Source organism: Macaca thibetana, chromosome 6, assembly GCF_024542745.1.
Source record: "Macaca thibetana thibetana isolate TM-01 chromosome 6, ASM2454274v1, whole genome shotgun sequence".
Taxonomy (NCBI): domain Eukaryota; kingdom Metazoa; phylum Chordata; class Mammalia; order Primates; family Cercopithecidae; genus Macaca; species Macaca thibetana.
In genome coordinates, this window is record NC_065583.1 from 8,837,232 (window position 1) to 8,854,601 (window position 17,370).

The 17,370-nt window shown below is 49.4% G+C and overlaps 3 protein-coding genes across 43 annotated transcripts in view; all 3 read right to left on the reverse strand.

The window, feature by feature from the left end:
- Positions 1–17,370, reverse strand: part of ATP6V0E1 (ATPase H+ transporting V0 subunit e1) — a 380,972-nt gene that overhangs the window by 136,179 nt on the left and 227,423 nt on the right. The window lies entirely within an intron of this gene.
- Positions 1–17,370, reverse strand: part of RPL26L1 (ribosomal protein L26 like 1) — a 287,969-nt gene that overhangs the window by 72,452 nt on the left and 198,147 nt on the right. Inside the window, exon 1 of one of the 40 annotated variants that reach the window (XM_050793371.1) lies at positions 8,549–8,553. The exons of the other annotated variants lie outside the window; for them this stretch is intronic. The gene's annotated coding sequence lies outside the window, so the exon portion shown is untranslated. Of the gene's footprint in view, positions 1–8,548; positions 8,554–17,370 lie in introns of those variants that run through there. 40 annotated transcript variants of the gene reach the window in all.
- ERGIC1 (endoplasmic reticulum-golgi intermediate compartment 1) overlaps positions 1–17,370 on the reverse strand; it is a 122,848-nt gene that overhangs the window by 56,903 nt on the left and 48,575 nt on the right. For both annotated transcript variants that reach the window (XM_050793246.1, XM_050793245.1), the window contains exon 2: positions 7,357–7,418. In XM_050793246.1, the coding sequence (XP_050649203.1) occupies positions 7,357–7,418 (62 nt within the window). The remainder of the gene's footprint in view (positions 1–7,356; positions 7,419–17,370) is intronic.

Below are 17,370 nucleotides of genomic sequence, written 5' to 3' on the forward strand. Positions count from 1 at the left end.
AGTAGAGATGGGGTTTCACCATGTTGGCCAGGCTGGTCTTGAACTCCTGTTCTCAAGTGAACCACCCACCTCAGCCTCCCAAAGTGCTGAGATTACAGGCATGAGCCACCGCACGCGGCCGGTCCAATGTGTTTAAAATGCTGACAGTGTAGAACAGAATTCTGGAGTTGGCCATGTCAGCTGTTTTTCTCTCATCTGCCTAAGGACACTGAGGCTGGTGGACCCTGGAGTCACTCCTTGAGGCAGGACATAACAAGTGCCCCAGGGTCCGGCCCTCAACTCCACTCACCGGCCCCATCTCCTGACACTCCCCACAATGTCCAACCACCCAGCCACACCGAGCTGCATGCTATTCCCTAAACATGCCTTTCATTTCTGTTCCTTTGCTAGACTCATCATCCCTCCTCCTCCATGGTTATCCTCTCTGGTTGGTGAACTCCTACTCATCCTCCCAGGCCCGACTCAAATGTCCCTTTTGATGGGAAGCTTCCCCCACTCCCAGAGGTGGAGCTGGTCACTCTTTCCTCTGTGTTCCCAGCCTCTACTTGAACATGTTCCACATTTTATCGGTTATCTGTGGCTGTTTCCCCCACTACATTCATATCCAGAAAGACAAATACTCTGGAGTTCCAGTGCCTGGCCTGGGGCTGGGGACATGGGAGGCACTAATAGGTATTGTGTACAGCAGAGAGTCAGCTCCCAGGATACAAAATGAGGGCTGAATACGCCCCACCTAAGTTTATCCCAGAGGAGCTTAGTGGGCAAGGGCTCACATCCCAGTACCACGCTCACTGCTCACCTGCTGCATGGCCCTAAGTGAGCTACTTAACCTCTTTGTGCCTCCACTTCCTCTCCTGTAAATGGCAGCAATGGTAGTGCCTGCCTTATAGGGCTGCTCTGAGGATCTCAGTAACCTAAGGATTGAGCTTGAAACAGAGCCCGGCAGGTAATAATTACTTGAGCATCAGCTCATGAGTAGGACTTCCATGAGGGAGATGTGGGAACGGTTTGGTGACCTGGGGAAAGTGATTTGACACATTGGTTGACCCTCAGTTTCCTGCAAAGACGACTTCCCAGTACCTCTTGCTAATTCTGCTGCATTCTCTGCAGCCTGCACCTGGACTGGCAGAGCCAGCATCACGGATGTGACAGCCAGTTATCTCTATTATTTTTCTTACTCCATATCTATTTATTTTTATTTATTTATTTATTTATTTATTTTTGAGATGGAGTCTTGCTCTGTTGCCCAGGCTGGAGTGCAGTGGTGCAATCTTGGCTGACTGCAAGCTCCACCTCCTGGATTCATGCCATTCTTCTGCCTCAGCCTCTCGAGTAGCTGGGACTACAGGCGCCCACCACCTCGCCCGGCTAATTTTTGTATTTTTAGTAGAGATGGGGTTTCACCGTGTTAGCCAGGATGGTCTCGATCTCCTGACCTTGTGATCTGCCCACCTCGGCCTCCCAAAGTGCTGGGATTATAGGCGTGAGCCACCGCACCTGGCCCATATCTATTTATGTATATCTATCTGCCCATCTACCTATATCTAAAACAAACAGTCATTGATCAATCTATCAATCTATCTTCAAAGCAAATAGCCATCTTTCTGTCTGTCTTCAAAACAAATAGCCAAAGATGCATTCCAAGGGAAAGGGGAAGAGAGTGTTCGCTGGGTACCTGCTATGTGCCCTGTCGTGAGTGCATTAACAGATGTCCTGTCACCTCACACTCCCACCCACCTTGAGGGGGGCGGTGCCCATGTTAAGGGTGTGGAGGCACAGCGAGACAAGGAGGCTGGCCCAAGGCTTCACCGTGTGGGGGCAGGAGAGGCAGGACTGGAACCCACGTGGTTTTAGAGCCAACGCCCTGAGAAAAGGAACCTCAAGAACTTAGGCTCCAAGTGAAGGGCAGGATGTCCCCAGACTGCTCACTGAGTCTCTCCAACCACCCTGAGACATGGGGGATACTAGAATTACTCCCAGTTTCTCCCAAACTTTGAAAAAGTTGTACTGGGGAAGCATTTAAAGGTTTTACTTAAAAAAAAAAAAAAAAAAAGGAGTTATCATCAGCACCATAAGACAGAGCGAGAAACAAACAAAAATTTTTAAATAAAAGTTAACGATGCATATTATATATTAAAAAAAAAATCCAGCTGTATAAAAAAGTGAGTGTCTCTCCTGATCTGCAGCCCCCGATTCCCTGTTACAGTTTCATGTGGCCATCCACGGACATTGAAACATATATATACATCCCCCTAAGCGAACAGCAGCGTAATGGGCACACTCTTTTCCACCATGCTTTGCTCACTCAGCAATCTATTTCAAAACAGGTTCTACATCAGTTTACTGAGTGGCTGTGTTTTCTTTCGTTTTCGAATGGCAGAGGGATTAATTTCAGATTGTCTTCTCCAGCTGCTGAACAAATCCACTGGAAGAGATCAGCTATCAATCCAAATTTCCTGGCTCCTGTTCTTCCCTTCCTCATCTGCAAACTGAGGCTATTAAACCTCTTGGAAAACTGAGCAGGCAAAACATCCTTGCTTTGGAAGCTTGCAACTTTCTGACCAGGATCATATGGGACCCGTATTTCAGAATCTTTTGCACCCTCCTCCCCCAAGCCCTGACAACTCATTGGATGCTGTAATGATGAACAGGCACAAAATAGGGAGTGTTGCTGGGCATGGTGGCTCACGCCTATAATCCCAGCACTTTGGGAAGCCAAGGCGGGTGGATAACCTGAAGTCAGGAGTTTGAGACCAGCCTGGCCAACACGGTGAAAACCCATCTCTACTAAAAATACAAGAATTAGCCAGGTGTGGTGGCAGGTGCCTGTAATCCCAACCACTTGGGAGGCTGAGACATGGGAACCACTTGAATCTGAGAGGCGGAGGTTGCAGTGAGCCACTGCACTTCAGGCTGGGCAACGAGAGCAAAATTCTGTCTCAACAAAACAAAACAAAACAAAACAAAACAGGGAGTGTTCAAAAGTTGGTGCTGACTTGGCTGGGTCCAGGCCTCCTAGCTACTTTCTGTGCTCCATGCCTGTAGACGTGTCCCAGGGTTCTAATTCCATCCACACCAGAGCCGGGGGGATGTGGATGGAAAGGCCTCCTTCTGAGATCTGTGTGCTTTTTCAAGGCTCGGACTGAAGCCTGGTCAGCCCAGCAGGTGGACACAGTAAGTGCCAAGTCTGCTTGGCAGAGATTCAAGTGGTCCAAAGGTCCCAATCACACGCGTTCATGGCGTGTGTTACCCTTACCCCAGATAGAGGAGGAGGACAGAGACCAGATCTCAGTGCCACTGTGGCCTCAGGGACTAGCACAGTGCCTGGCTCAGATAAGGTATAAAATAAATATTTGTTGAATGAATGAATGAAAAACACGACAGAAGGTAAGAAGGTAAGAACTATTTCAACCAGAAAGGCCTTCTGATACTGAAGGCTTTTTTTGATGAAGGTTTTTCAGTCCATGTTTGGGCAGGACTCTATGGCTCTCCGACTCCAGCCTTCTTCTGAAACTGACTCAGGCATTGGGAGAGTAGGAACGTGACCCCAGGAGAAGGCTTGCTGGTAGGAAACCTGGTACGGCCAGCCAAAGGGGGCACTGGACCTGAGACCCAAGGCTTCGAAAGGCCAAGGAATTTGTCCAAGGTCACACAGTCACGTAAGTGGAGGAGACAAAATTTAAACCCTGAGCTGTGAGTCTCCAACGCCCTGATCTTTCCTTCAGTTATTAATAGCACCTATCACAAAGTAATGAAATGGTGTGTGTCCGAGTCGGCCTGCCCTGCCCGGCCGTGTGCTCCTCAAGGACAAAGATGGAAGCCCATTCATCAGCACAGTCCCAGGGCTTGGCATGGCGCCTGGCCCAAGGACCTGGTTAATAAATATTTGTGCACTAAATGGTAGCTAAGAGCTGGTTTCCTATGCCTCACGCCTTTCCTCTTGTGTAAGGAAATTTGCTGTCTCCTGTGCCGTGGCTGAAACTGTCTATCAGACCATGTCCCTGGAGGGCCCTTTGGCAGGACCTTGTAAGTTTCAAAACACTCATACTCTTTAACCCAGTAATCCCTCTTCTAGGGAAGTTGCCTTACAGAAATAACTGTACAAGGATACAAAAAGATGTGGACAAGGATATCCAACAAACCAGAATGGGGAATGTCCACCCTCAGGGGCTGGCCACAGGCCCCGTAGGTCAGCCAGATAACAGAATGTGACACAGCTGGAAAGAAGAATGTGGTGGCTATTTATCCGCTGGCAGGAAAGGTGCCCAGGATGTTTCAGCGGAAGAAAGGCAAGGGAAGAACAGTGTGCAGAGTATGCTCCTTTTTGTGTTTCAATCAGTGATATACGTATATCAAAGCCTAAATAGGCCAGGCGCAATGGCTCTCACCTGTACTCCCAGCACTTTGGGAGGCCAAAGCAGGTGGATCACTCGAGGTCAGGAGTTTGAGACCAGCCTGGCCAACATGGTGAAACCCTGTCTCTACTAAAAATACAAAAATTAGCTTGGCATGGTGGCAGGCGTCTGTAGTCCCAGCTACTCAGGGAGGCTGAGGCACAAGAATTGCTTGAACCCGGGAGGCAGAAGTTGCAGTGAACCGAGATCGCGCCACTGCACTCCAGCCTGGGGGACAGAGCGAGACTCCATCTCAAAAAAAACAAAACAAAAAAGCCTAAATGTTTTTTTTTTAAACTCTAGAAAAATAAATACACACCTGACTGTTAAACATACCAGACAAGGGAGAGACTGCAAGATGGAGAAGAGGGAAGAAGATGGAGCCATTGGTGGACGGTAGGAATGGGGCAGGAAACCTCATTTGATTTTTTTGGAACAGGTTCATAAACTACCAAGTCTCTTTTCTCTCATGGTCCCCTCCATATCCTTTCCTCGGGGATCGAGGCACAGAGCTGCACAGCTTCTCAGGCCAGAGGCCCTCATGGGTTGCAGGCTCCAGGAGGACAGTGATAAGAAGGAGAGTCATCCGTGTACTGAGGGGTTAGCATGTGCCCTGCACAAGACATGTCCAGGGACACATTTAATCCCCAGATCAGGAAACTGAGGCTCAGAGGGGAGTGACTTGCCCAGTCATACTGCTGCTAAATGGGAGGATGAATGTTGCTCCACCAGAACACGGAGCCTGTGTGACATACATCCCGCCATGCGGCTGTGCTGTCCCTTCCTCAGGGCTCTCTAAGGCATCTTGCAGCTTCAACAGGCCCAGCGGATCCCCAAGGTCCTCCCCCAACTGAGAACGGCCTGAACCAGGAGAAATGGACTCCAGTATGACCGAGTGCCCGGCCCAGGACCCTGCTCAGGCAGCAGGGCTGGGACCGTCAGCGGGGCAGGTCTCTCTCCCATACCAGGCACTGAGGGGCATGTGGGGTGCCAGGAGGCCCACCTGAGTATGAGTCATGGCTCCATATTTTGTGAGCTGTGAAATTTCACCTCACCTCTCTCAGCTCATTTTCTCATTGGGAAAATGAGGCGAAAGCATCTCCTGTTTTCAAGGTGGCTTTGGTTTGTTTTTAAAACTTTTTACTGTAGAATAATCATAGATGCAAAGGTAGTACAGACAGTTCCCATATGCCCTTCACTGGGCTTCCCCTTATGTTAGCATCTTACATTTGTCAAAATGAAGAAATTAACATTGGTACAGTACCATGAACTCGGCTACGGACTTTATTTGGGCTTCACTAGTTTTCCCACAAACTCCTGATTTCTGTTTCAGGAACTGATCCGGGAGTCCACTTTGCATTTTCATCCTGGGTCCTTAGTCTCTCATCAGTGACAGTTCCTCGGTCTTTTGTGTTTTTCAAGACCTTGCCACTTTGGAAGAGTACTGGTCAAGTATCCTATAGAATGTCCCCTGACCTGGGATTGTAAGTTTTCTCATGATTAGACTGAACTGTGGTTTTTGGGGACGATCCCATGGAGGCAAGATGCCCCCATGCGTCCTGTCAGGGGCTCATGATATGCACGTGGCTTATCATTGGTGATGCCAGCCTTCCTCACCTGGCTCCTCACTGGCACTTGCCACATGTCCTCAGTAAAGGCCTTATTTTTCCTTCCCACTCTCTATTCTTTGAAACAGAGTTACTAAGCCCACACGCGAGGAGAGGGGAATGAAACTCTATCACCTGGCTGGGAGAAAAGCTGCACACACGTTGAGTATCCCAAATCTGAAAATCCGAAATTCTAAGTGCTCCAAAATTTGAAACATTTTCAGTGCCAATGTGATGCTCACAGGAAATGCTCACTGGAGCATTTTGGATTTCAGGTTTTTGGATGTAGGATGCTCAACTGATAAGTAAAATGCAAATATTCTAAAATCTGAAATCCAAAATCTGAGACACTTGTCCTAAGCATTTTGGATAAGAGATACTCAACCTGTATATTTTGGAATTCTTCGGTAAGGATTTGTCTCTTCTCCCCCATTTATTGATATTAATTAGGACTCACAGAACTGCTTCTTCATTCTCTGGCTTCTAAGCCAATAATGTCATTATTTATTTTATTACTGTCACAGGCTGGCTTTCAAGTTGGCTCCTAGGTCCTGCTGACACCAGGTGCTCCAGGCTCCTCTTTCCTTACCCTGCCTAGCCCTGAAATCAGCCACTTCTCCAAGGAGCCGTGGTTCCTTTTATTGAAGAATGGTCTTCAGAACCCCAAATCTGGATGAGATCGTGATTTTTTTTTTAATGGATAAAAACATGCTTTGGTGAACAACTCAAATCGTTTCTGAGGTATAAAGAGAAAAGTAAATCTCTCCCATCCCTGGGCCCGATTCCTCTCCCAGGGGCAGCTATTGGTTTTTTGGTTTTTGTTTTTTTTTTGAGACGGAGTCTCGCTCTTGTCATCCAGGCTGGAGTGCAATGGCGTGGTCTTGGTTCACTGCAACCTCCGCCTCCCTGGTTCAAGCAATTCTCCTGCCTTAGCCTCCCGAGTAGATGGGATTACAGGCATGTGCCACCAAGTCTGGCTAATTTTGTATTTTTAGTAGAGACAGAGTTTCAGCATGTTGGTCAGGCTGGTCTCAAACTCCTGATCTCAATTGATCCACCTGCCTTGGCCTCCCAAAGTGCTGGGATTACAGGCGTGAGCCACCATGCCCGGCCTGGCACCTACTCTTGACAATTTCTTTTGTGTCCTTCCAGATGGTGCCTATACCTTGCAGGGTTACAGTAAGGATAGAGATTAAGTGAAGAAATGTTTGAAGGGCTCCCGCAAGATACTCGGCATTTCTTCCCTCCCTCCCGTCTTTCCTTCTTTCCTCCCTGGCTCAGACGGTCTGCACAGAGAGAGCAGGCATGGGCAGTGGAGATGCGGCAGAGGGCATGGCCAGAGGATGGCTACTCACTAATGGCCCCGGTGTACGTTGGCTGCGTAAGGTCCTTGGGCACCTTCCTGTAGATGTCAAACCTGCGGAGAGCAAATGGAACAGGAGTGAGGTGGGCACAAAGGGTGGGTCTCAAGGCAGCAGGCAGTGGTGCCGGCTCATGTGCCACATGGTTCAGCAAACCATGGTTCTTCCCACAGTTTTTCTGCTCTTTCAGGACACTTTCTCCAAGATGCCTGGTGGGAGGCCTCTCTGATGGAATCCCTGCTCCCTGCAACACCCTTAGATCACATCCCCTTGTCATCTCTACTTCGTAACATTTTGTTTTTCGTTTTTTGTTTTTTTTTTTTTTTGAGACAGAGTCTCGCTCTGTCGCCCAGGCTGGAGTGCAGTGGCCGGATCTCAGCTCACTGCAAGCTCCGCCTCCCGGGTTCACGCCATTCTCCTGCCTCAGCCTCCTGAGTAGCTGGGACTACAGGTGCCCGCCACCGCGCCCGGCTAATTTCTTTTTGTATTTTTAGTAGAAACGGGGTTTCACCGTGGTCTCGATCTCCTGACCTTGTGATCCGCCCGCCTCGGCCTCCCAAAGTGCTGGGATTACAGGCGTGAGCCACCGCGCCCGGCCAACATTTTGTTTTTTTAACAGGGTCTCGCTCTGTCACCGAGGATGGAATGCAGTTGTGCAATCTTGGTTCACTGCAACCTCTGCCTCCCGGGTTCAAGTGAGTCTCATGTTTCAGCCTCCCGAGTAGCTGGGACTCCGGGCATGCGCCACCACGCCTGGCTAATTTTTGTATTTTTGGTAGAGACGGGGTTTTGCCATGTTGCCCAGGCTGGTCTCAAACTCCTGAGCTCAAGCAATCTGCCCACCTTGGCCTCCCAAAGTGCTGGGATTACAGGCGTGAGCCACCAGATGACCCTCCCACTCATCGGTGGATCTTCCATCAGAGTGTGACTTCCGCAAGGGCAGGGGCCTCGTTAGGTTTTGTCCCCTGCCACGTTCCCAAACCCTAGCATGGGCCTGGTGCCTAGTTGGCACCGGATAATTAAGGAGTGAATGGAACCCCTGAGTCGGGGGTGACTCTGACGCTAGAGGAAGCAGGGAAACGCACAGCCCTGCTCGAGTTATGTGACGATGCTGCATTCTTGCTCCACGTCACCTCTCCTCCCCCTCTTCCCTTTCCTGCCTCCTCCTGTTTTCACTCCTGCTGCGCCCCCCTAGCTCCTGCTGTCTGCCTCATGGAGATTTTTCTTAAGAATGCTAAGGCATGAGGTTAACAGAAAGTCTTGCCAGGAGCCCACAGGCTCAGCATCAGCTCGTGATGGCTCTGGTTCCTGTCTTGTGTGGTTTCTGTCCCTCCCAGAAGCAGACAGATATCTTTCTTTCCTGTGGATCCCACCAGAGCTCAGGGAAATCGTGTGGTGTGGTGGGAGAATTCAGGGTTTTGGAATCAGACAGACACGGGTTTAATTCTTGCTCTGCTTTAACAGCAGCTATTTAAGAGTTAAGACCCTGGACTCAGACTACCCCGGTTCAAATCTCGGCTGGTCCTCTTGTTCACCGTGTGACCTTCAGCAAACGACTTCACCTCTCTGAGCCTTTGTAAATATCGGACCATTACCACTAGACCCTGCAAGGCCACGGACAGGGTGAGGGAAAGAAGTGTCTGTAAAGGATGTGACGCAGAGAGCTCACAGGGGAGGCTCCCCACGCACTTGGCTTCCTTTCCTTCACTTGAACCTGTGCGGCAGTCAGTTCTCCCACAGCAGAGTTTGATCGACAGAACCCTCCTCAGTCCACACGGCATTCTCAGCTCTCAGACAGAACTTGACTTGCTGGAGAGGCCAGGGGCTCCAGCCCTCGCGGGTGACAGGCTGGTGCGTGGTTCCTCTTTGGTGATTAGGAAACAAGAGTGTGCCTGGCTAAACCCGACGCAATGCCTTGGAAACCTTGCGTAAGGGCTGATGCTTGAATCAGTGTGCTCACCCTAATTACACGTGAAACAAGCTCAGTTTCCTAAGACCTCAGGGGAGAAAAATTCCTGTGGGCTGCCAAGTTAAAAGGTACCACTTTCTCTGCTGCCTGCTTAGCTCCCAGTCACCTGTGCTCGGGCCCCTGAGGGTACCAGAAGCTGGGGCTAGGGTGTGGTCAGGAGGTCAGGGGTCTCTGCAACTCACCTGTGCATACTTACTCACATCCCTTAGTCAGAAAGTGTGGGCCACTTTAACACAGAGAGTTGTGTGAGAGGTAAGAGTACGTGCTGTGGAATCAGGTGCCTGGGCTCAACCATGACCACTACTGTGCCACTCTGGGTCCGTCACTCAAACTCTCTGTGCCTCAGTTTCTTTGTCTATAAAGTGGGGGCAACAACAGTAACTATCTCACAGCATGGTGGTGAGGCTCGAATGACTGAGCACATATAAAGTACTGAGGCGGAGCCTGGCACCCAGAAATGCCATGTGGATATTTGTGGTTACTATTATTATTAACGCTTGTTTGACTAACATTTACACAACGCCTACTACTCACCCCCTCTTTTAGGCCCTCACGCAAGGAGATAAAAATCAACCCTTGGCCCAGTGAGTTTGTAGTTTAGCAGTAGAGGCAAAGAAACAGAAAGAGAAGGTAGTGGCATCCTCATCATGAGGTGGTGGATTAACTCAGGAGGGGGTACCTGACTTGGCCTGGGGTCCTCGGTGAAGCTTCCTACAGGGGGTGATGTGTGCACAGAGCAGGAGGAGGAGGTGGGTGGAGGGAAAGAGCAGCCTAGGCAAGGAGAGGAGCAGAAGCCAAGACACAGTAGGACCGAACCCAGGAAGCTGGGCACCGTCCTCTCTCCTGCATGGGGCACGGCCTGGCGTGGAGGGAGAGGAGGATGGAAAGCTGGGGCGGGGCTGGAGGAGAGAGTCCTGAGGGCCAGGCCGTGGCTGGGGAGTCTCACACCAAGTGTCGATGGGAGCTGGTGGGCGGTCTACTGTGGGAGACTATGAGAGGTCAGCAAATTCGGGAGGTGGGGGTGGGGAGAGGGAATGGAGAGAAAACAAACCAGCGGGTGGCCGTCACTGAGACCCCGCTGACGCCTGCCAGGCAGACATGCAGACTCAGGAGGACAGATCTTCTGATTTTCCAAGAGAAGCCAAAAATAATGGAATTTGACGTGGAAGTTCACCATTCTCAAATGGTGGGCCCACATTCTATAGGACAAATGACACGTGTCTGCAGATGACATGAGGCCCGGGGCCTAGGCGGTGACCATTTGAGCAGAGAGGCCCCGCAGAGCTAGAGAAGGATGTGGTCCGCTTCGTGTCATAGGAAGGCCAGCCTGGGCCAGTGGGGAGGGCACGTGGGTTCTCCTAAGAAGACTGGAGAAATGAGTAGCAGGTAGCCAGGCAGCGGGGAAGGGCTGCAGTGGGAGAGTTCTCGTCCTCACTCCACCCCAACTTGGTCTTGGACCTGCAGAAAATCCCTGGCCCTTGCTGGGCCTCAGCTTCTCTGAGTATTAAATGAGGGGGTACACAGGGGATCTAAAAGTTCCCGTACAGATTAAAGCTGAATTGACAGCAGTGCCCTGGGGCTTGATACCCCAAGCGGCTAACAACCAGCTTTTGTCCAGGTCACCATCAGGGGCCGACAAGCAGAAACTGGGCCTCGCGATTTAAAAAATACAGAAACTGCTGTGCACGGCGGCTCACGCCTGTGATCCCAGCACTTTGGGAGGCTGAGGTGGGAAGACTGCTTGAGAATAAGAGTTTGAGACCAGCCTGGGCAGCATAGAGAGACCCCATCTCCACAAAAAAATGAACAAAATTAGCTGGGCATGCTGGTGTGCGCCTGTAGTCCCAGCTAGTCGGGAGGCTGAGGTGGGAGGATCACTTGAGCCTGGGAGGTTGAGGCTGCAGTGAGCTGAGATGGTGCCACTGTACTCCAGCCTGGGTGACAGAGTGAGACTCTATCTCAAAACATAAAATAATAAAAATTAAAAAATAAAAAATATAAGAACCATTGTTTCAAAACTGGAAGTCAGAGGCTGCTCTGGGTGAGGAGGCAGCGGTGGCTCGGGGCAGGGTGTCTAAGCTCAGTCAGGGTGAGGAAGAGATAGGAGATTGTTACATACAGAGAGACTGGTCAAACATGTACGTGTACAAGGATAGTGGGGCCAGGTGCCTCACTGTCAGGGAAGGGGGGTGAAAACATGGTATTAGAGTGGTAATGGAAATATCAGTATGAATTAATCATTTTCAATATACCCAAACACTGAAATATGCACATGCATATATACATATCATATATACATACATTTCCTCGCTCTTTCCATAGAGAAGATCCAGCAACAGCAACAGCCCAATAGCAGTGAGTGTAACGAGCACCCAAATCTTGGCTTCTAATCACTATTCTCTACTTAAAGCAGTCAGAGCTCCTTGGAATGGCTGATTCTAGGCTGGGCAGGAAAAATACAAGATGGGCCTGGAGCACCTTCTTATGTCAGAAACCAAGAAAGTGTTCAAAGAATGAAAAGGACATGTCAAAAGGACAACAAGAGGCCAGACACAGTCAATGGCTCATGCTTGTAATTCCAGCAGTTTGGGAGGCCCAGGCAGGGGGATCGCTTGAGGGCAGGAGTTCAAGAAAAGCCTGGGCAACATAACAAGACCTCATCTCTACAAACAACAACAACAACAACAACAAAGACAACAACAACAAAAGTTGGGCGTGGTGGTGGCGCCTCTAGTCCTAGCTTGTCAAGAGGCTGAGGTGGGAGGACCACTTGAATCTAGGAGTTTAATGCTATGGTGAGCACTGTACTCCAGCCTGGGCTACAGGGTGAGGCCCTGTCTTTAAAAAAAAAAAAAAAAAAAAAAGCTCGAGGGGGTTCCCACTGGCCAAAGAATAGACAATGTGAGCATCAAAATAAATAACAATCATCACAGATTATAAGCCATTGGATAAAACAGAAAGGCAGGAATCTACATAGATAGAAATAAAGAAATGAACAAATCAAAAGTTTGATAAAGAATAGGATATTGACATACCTTCAAAGCACTTCCCCAGAAAATGCTTATTAATTACAAAATGGAAAGAGTGACTGTGCAGTAGAGAAACTCGGCAGACATCATCTTTTTGGTGGGGGCTGGAGGGACAGAGTCTCACTGTCGCCCAGGCTGGAGTGCAGTGACGTGATGACACACTGCAGCTTCAATCTCCCAAGGCTCAGGCGATCCTCCCACCTCAGCCTCCCAAGTAGCTGGGACTACAGGGACGCGCCACAATGCCTGGCTAATTTTTTTATTTTTTTGTAGAGATGCGGTTTTGCAATGTTGCCCAGGCTGGTCTTCAACTACAGGGCCCAAGCGATCTGCCCGCCTCAGCCTCCCAAAGTATTAGGATTACAGGCATAAGCCACTGTGCCTGGCCCAGGCATCATCTTAACCAGGTGAAGACAGTGGACACCGGAAGCATGGAGACACATCAGCACCCCGTGCCTCCTGATATGCCACACTGAGGAGGGCACAGCACCACTTCTGGGGGGATCCTGCCTAAAAGGTACTGCTTCAATCTAATAATGAGAAAACATCAAACAAATCCAAAGTGAAGGGCAGTCTACAAAACAAAACAAAACAAAACAAAAACTGGCTGTCACTTGTCAAGAGCATTCAGGTCAGAAAGCACCAGAAAAGCTGGGGGAACTGTCACAGATGGAAGGAGACTAAAGAGACATGACAACTAAATCTGATGAGATCCTGGATCAGAAAAAGGCGATCAGTGGGACACCTGAAGAAAGTTGAGTACGAACTGCAGACTGGCCGGTGGCACTGTCTAATGGATTTTCCTGCTCTTGATCATGGCATTATGATTATGTAAGATGTTAACATTTGGGGGCGCTTGGGTAAAGGGCATACAGGAACTCTGTACTATTTTTGCAGTTTGGGGGAAAAGTCTGAAATTATTTCAGAACAAAAAGCTAAAAAAGTATTTCAAATGGAAATTTAGAAAAACATCAAAGACAGAGATGCCACTTATTCACACTTAGAGCATGCCTTTAATCCCGGTTACTCGGGAGGCTGAGGTGGGAGGATCACTTGGGACCAGGAGATTGAGGCTACAGTGAGCTATGACCATTCCACTGTACTCCAGCCTGAGCAACAGAGTGAGACCACCATCTCGAATAGTAACCATCATCATCCTCATCATCACCATCCCACTTAGCCTGTTGTCTTCACACATGGGTGGTCCTTGTAGGCATCTGAATTTGAGGTGCTGGTTTAACAAATGATTGCTGACTCCTAGGTATCAGGCAGAGTAAGTCTCTGCTGGGCATGGGGACAGGGGCAGGGAGGCAGGCTGGGTGGTGATGAAGCTCTAAGAGGGAGGTGAGATTTGGACCGAAACTACAGAAGGCAATGAAAGGAAAGAGTAAATGATGCTTAACCATAATCACTCCATTCTCTGCTGGGCACTTTGACAAACATATTTGCATTTATTTCTCAAAAAAAAAAAAAACCCTGGAAAATACTCATATCTCATTTTTCCAGGGAGAAAACAGAAGCTCACAGTCACCAAGCCAGTGAGTGACAGAGCTAGGATTCAAACCCAAGTCTGAGTACACAGGGCATGGTCCTTCCACTGCCTGTACTCTGGGAATCACCAGTTTAGAGCGTACTTTTTGGTAAATTAGATGAAGGTCTCAAGGTTTTGTTCATCTGCTTTTCCAAAGATGCTGCCCCAGAGCAGATGAGAGTCACTGGAAGACAGGGACCAGTTCGAAATTCATTAATTCATTCACCAGCCATGTGATAAGCACCTAGTATATCAGGCAGTGTTCTAGAGAGTGGGGAAATGAAAGTGATCAAGGCAGACACCACCCCATGAAGCTGCCCATCTAGCAAAGCTCCTGGCTCCTTGGGACTGGCCACCTCAACACTACGTACTGTGATGCTGACTCCATTCCCACGCCACAGAGCCACGCTAAGCAGCAGTGGTGGGGTAAAGGGAGAGCTCAAAAAGAGCCTGGTTTCAGAACTGACCACAAGCCAAGTGAGTCAGCATGAATGTCACTAAGAAAATGGGTTATCAGGAGGCTGGTGAGAACCCCAGGCATGTGACAGACCAGGAAGTGAGCCGTCCTCCCTGACTGACATTAGTCAGTCCCTCGCCGCGGTGATGTGACCAGTTGTGGCCAGCTCTCCGTCAAGAGAATGTGGAGGAAAGGGTGAAGAGAATGGAGGAGGGAAAGGGATGCTTACAGCAAACCTACTATGTCCTAGGGTCACAGAGGCCTTTGACCAGCATGTTCACATCTAATTGTCTTGACTGACTTGCAAATGAGGGATTATTGCTCCATTTTACAGATGAGGCTCAGAGAGGTTGGAGACTTGGCTAGGCTCACACACCTATGAAGTGCCATGGCAGAGATCTGAATCTGGATCTACTTTAGGGTCCTGGTCAGTGTGGGGACAAATCAGGCCCATTTGGGTGGAAAATATTTGGAAGAAAAAGAATTGGACTGCTTAGCCTCAAGCACAGAAAGCTAAAGGATGGACGATAATAAACACTTACTATTTTTTTTTTTTTTGAGACGGAGTCTCGCTGTGTCGCCCAGGCTGGAGTGCAGTGGCCGGATCTCAGCTCACTGCAAGCTCCGCCTCCTGGGTTTTTACGCCATTCTCCTGCCTCAGCCTCCCGAGTAGCCGGGAGTACAGGCGCCCGCCACCTCGCCCGGCTAGTTTTTTGTATTTTTTAGTAGAGACGGGGTTTCACCGTGTTAGCCAGGATGGTCTCGAACTCCTGACCTCGTGATCCGCCCGTCTCGGCCTCCCAAAGTGCTGGGATTACAGGCTTGAGCCACGGCGCCCGGCCATAAACACTTACTATTTAAGAAACACTCCCTCCCAGCCCTCCCTGGCCACCGGCGTATGAGTTCTCAAGGGCAGGTCCCGGATCTTTCCTCTCCTGCCCTCCTCTCTGCCCAGCCGAGGCCCTTGGGGAACTGAGTCCATGAAGGGATCTGTACAAGCATAAGGCCCACTGGTTGGCCTTAAACATGAGACTAAGATAAGATGGGCAGTGGTGAAGCTGGGCGATGAGTACACAGTGGTCCCTGTACTGTTTTCTCTACTTTTGTGGATACTTAGGCAGTTTTGCTTTTTTTTTTTTTTCTTTTTTTGAGACGGAGTTTCGCTCTTATTGCCCAGGCTGGAGTGCAGCGGCGTGATCTTAGCTCACGGCAACTTCCGCCTCCCGGGTTCAAGCGATTCTCCTGCCTCAGCCTCCCGAGTAGCTGGGATTACAGGCACGTGCCACCACGCCCGGCTAATTTTGTATTTTTAGTAGAGATGAAGGTTTCTCCATGTTGGTCAGGCTGGTCTCAAACTCCCAACCTCGGGTGATCTGCCTGTCTCGGCCTCCCAAAGCGCTGGGATTACAGGTGTGAGTCACCGCATCGAGCCACATTTTTGCTTTTTAAAAAGGAAAATGGGTCAAAATTAAAGCAAGGGAGGAACCAACTGGACTTAAGAAAAACTAACCTGGATGCCAGGGGTCAAGGGAATGGGAGTGGGAACTGGGGTTAGCTGGGCATGTGGATTATCCGTGCTGCGACAGGACCCAGAGACCCCATAGGGCCCCCTGCCCTCAATGCTCCTCATGGTCAGCTCTCGCAGGGACTCTGAGATCACTGTGTCCAACCCGTTCACTTTACAGAAGAGAAAACCAAAGCCTCAAGAAGAGGTGTGCCTTGCTCAGTTGAACGTACAATTAAACTCAGAGTATCAAAAAACAAAAACAAAGCCAGGTGCGGTTCTCACACCGTCATCCCACTCTGAGAGGCTGAAGTGGGTGGATCACTTGAGGTCAGGAGTTTGAGATCAGCCTGGCAACATGGTGAAACCCTGTCTCTACAAAAAAATACAAAAATTATTTGGGTGTGGTGGTGGTCGCCTGTAGTCCCAGCTACTTGGGAGGCTGAGGTGGGAGGAATGCTTGAGCCCAGGGAGGTTAAGGCTGCAGTGAGCTGAGATCATGCCTCTGCACTCCAGCCTGGGTGACAGAGTAAGACCCTGTCTCAAGAATAAGTAAATAAAATAATAATTTTTTAAAATAAAAACAAGCCCCAGGGCGGGCAGATTACCTGAGATCAGGAGATCGAGACCATCCTGGCCAACATGCCAAAACCCTGTCTCTACTAAAAATATAAAAATTAGCCGGGCATGGTGGCAGGTGCCTGTAATCCCAGCTACTGGGGAGGGTGAGGCAGGAAAATTGCTTGAATCTGGGAGGTGGAGGTTGCAGTGAGCCAAAATCGCGGCACTGCAGTACTCCAGCCTGGGAGATAGAGCAAGACTCTGCCTCCGATATATAAATAAATAAATAACAAAGTAAATAAATAAAAACAAGCCAATAAAAAGCTTTCCAATCAATCCTTGATAGTGCTTATGTCAGGAGAGGTTTTGCCTCTCAGGGGACATTTGTCTTTTGGACCGTCGCTGGGTATGGGGGTGCTACTGGCATCTCATGGGTAGAGGCCAGGGGTGCTGCTAAACATTCTGTGGCACACAAGAAGGTCCCCCCACAACAAAGAATGACCAGCCCCAAGTGTCAATAGGGTTGAGGTTGGGAAGCTCTGTTGTGTGTGGAATAAAACCTTCCATATGGAAACGCATTTTCCCATTGATCCCATGCTCTCTCTGAGGGGCCTCCAGCTGCTCCTGCCCCCGATGGGTGATGTCACGGCCATGGCCTTAATGGCTTCCATGGAGACCAGCAATCTGGAGTTAGGCAGTGCTTCCCTCTCCCTTTTTGCTCTGTGCCTGAGAAGGCAGCGCTCACTTGGGAAAAAAACAACGCAAAGGAACCCACAAGGAAAAGATGAAGTCCATCTGAATTTACTTTGTGACTTACTATAATGGGGTGGTAAGTACAAGTGTCACTATGTTAATCAAAAAGGTGCCAAATCCATGTCTCTAGCTTCCTTGCGCCTTAGGATACAGCAAGTTCCATGAGAATGTATGGGAAGGTCAGTGCTAAAAGTCAACGAGAAC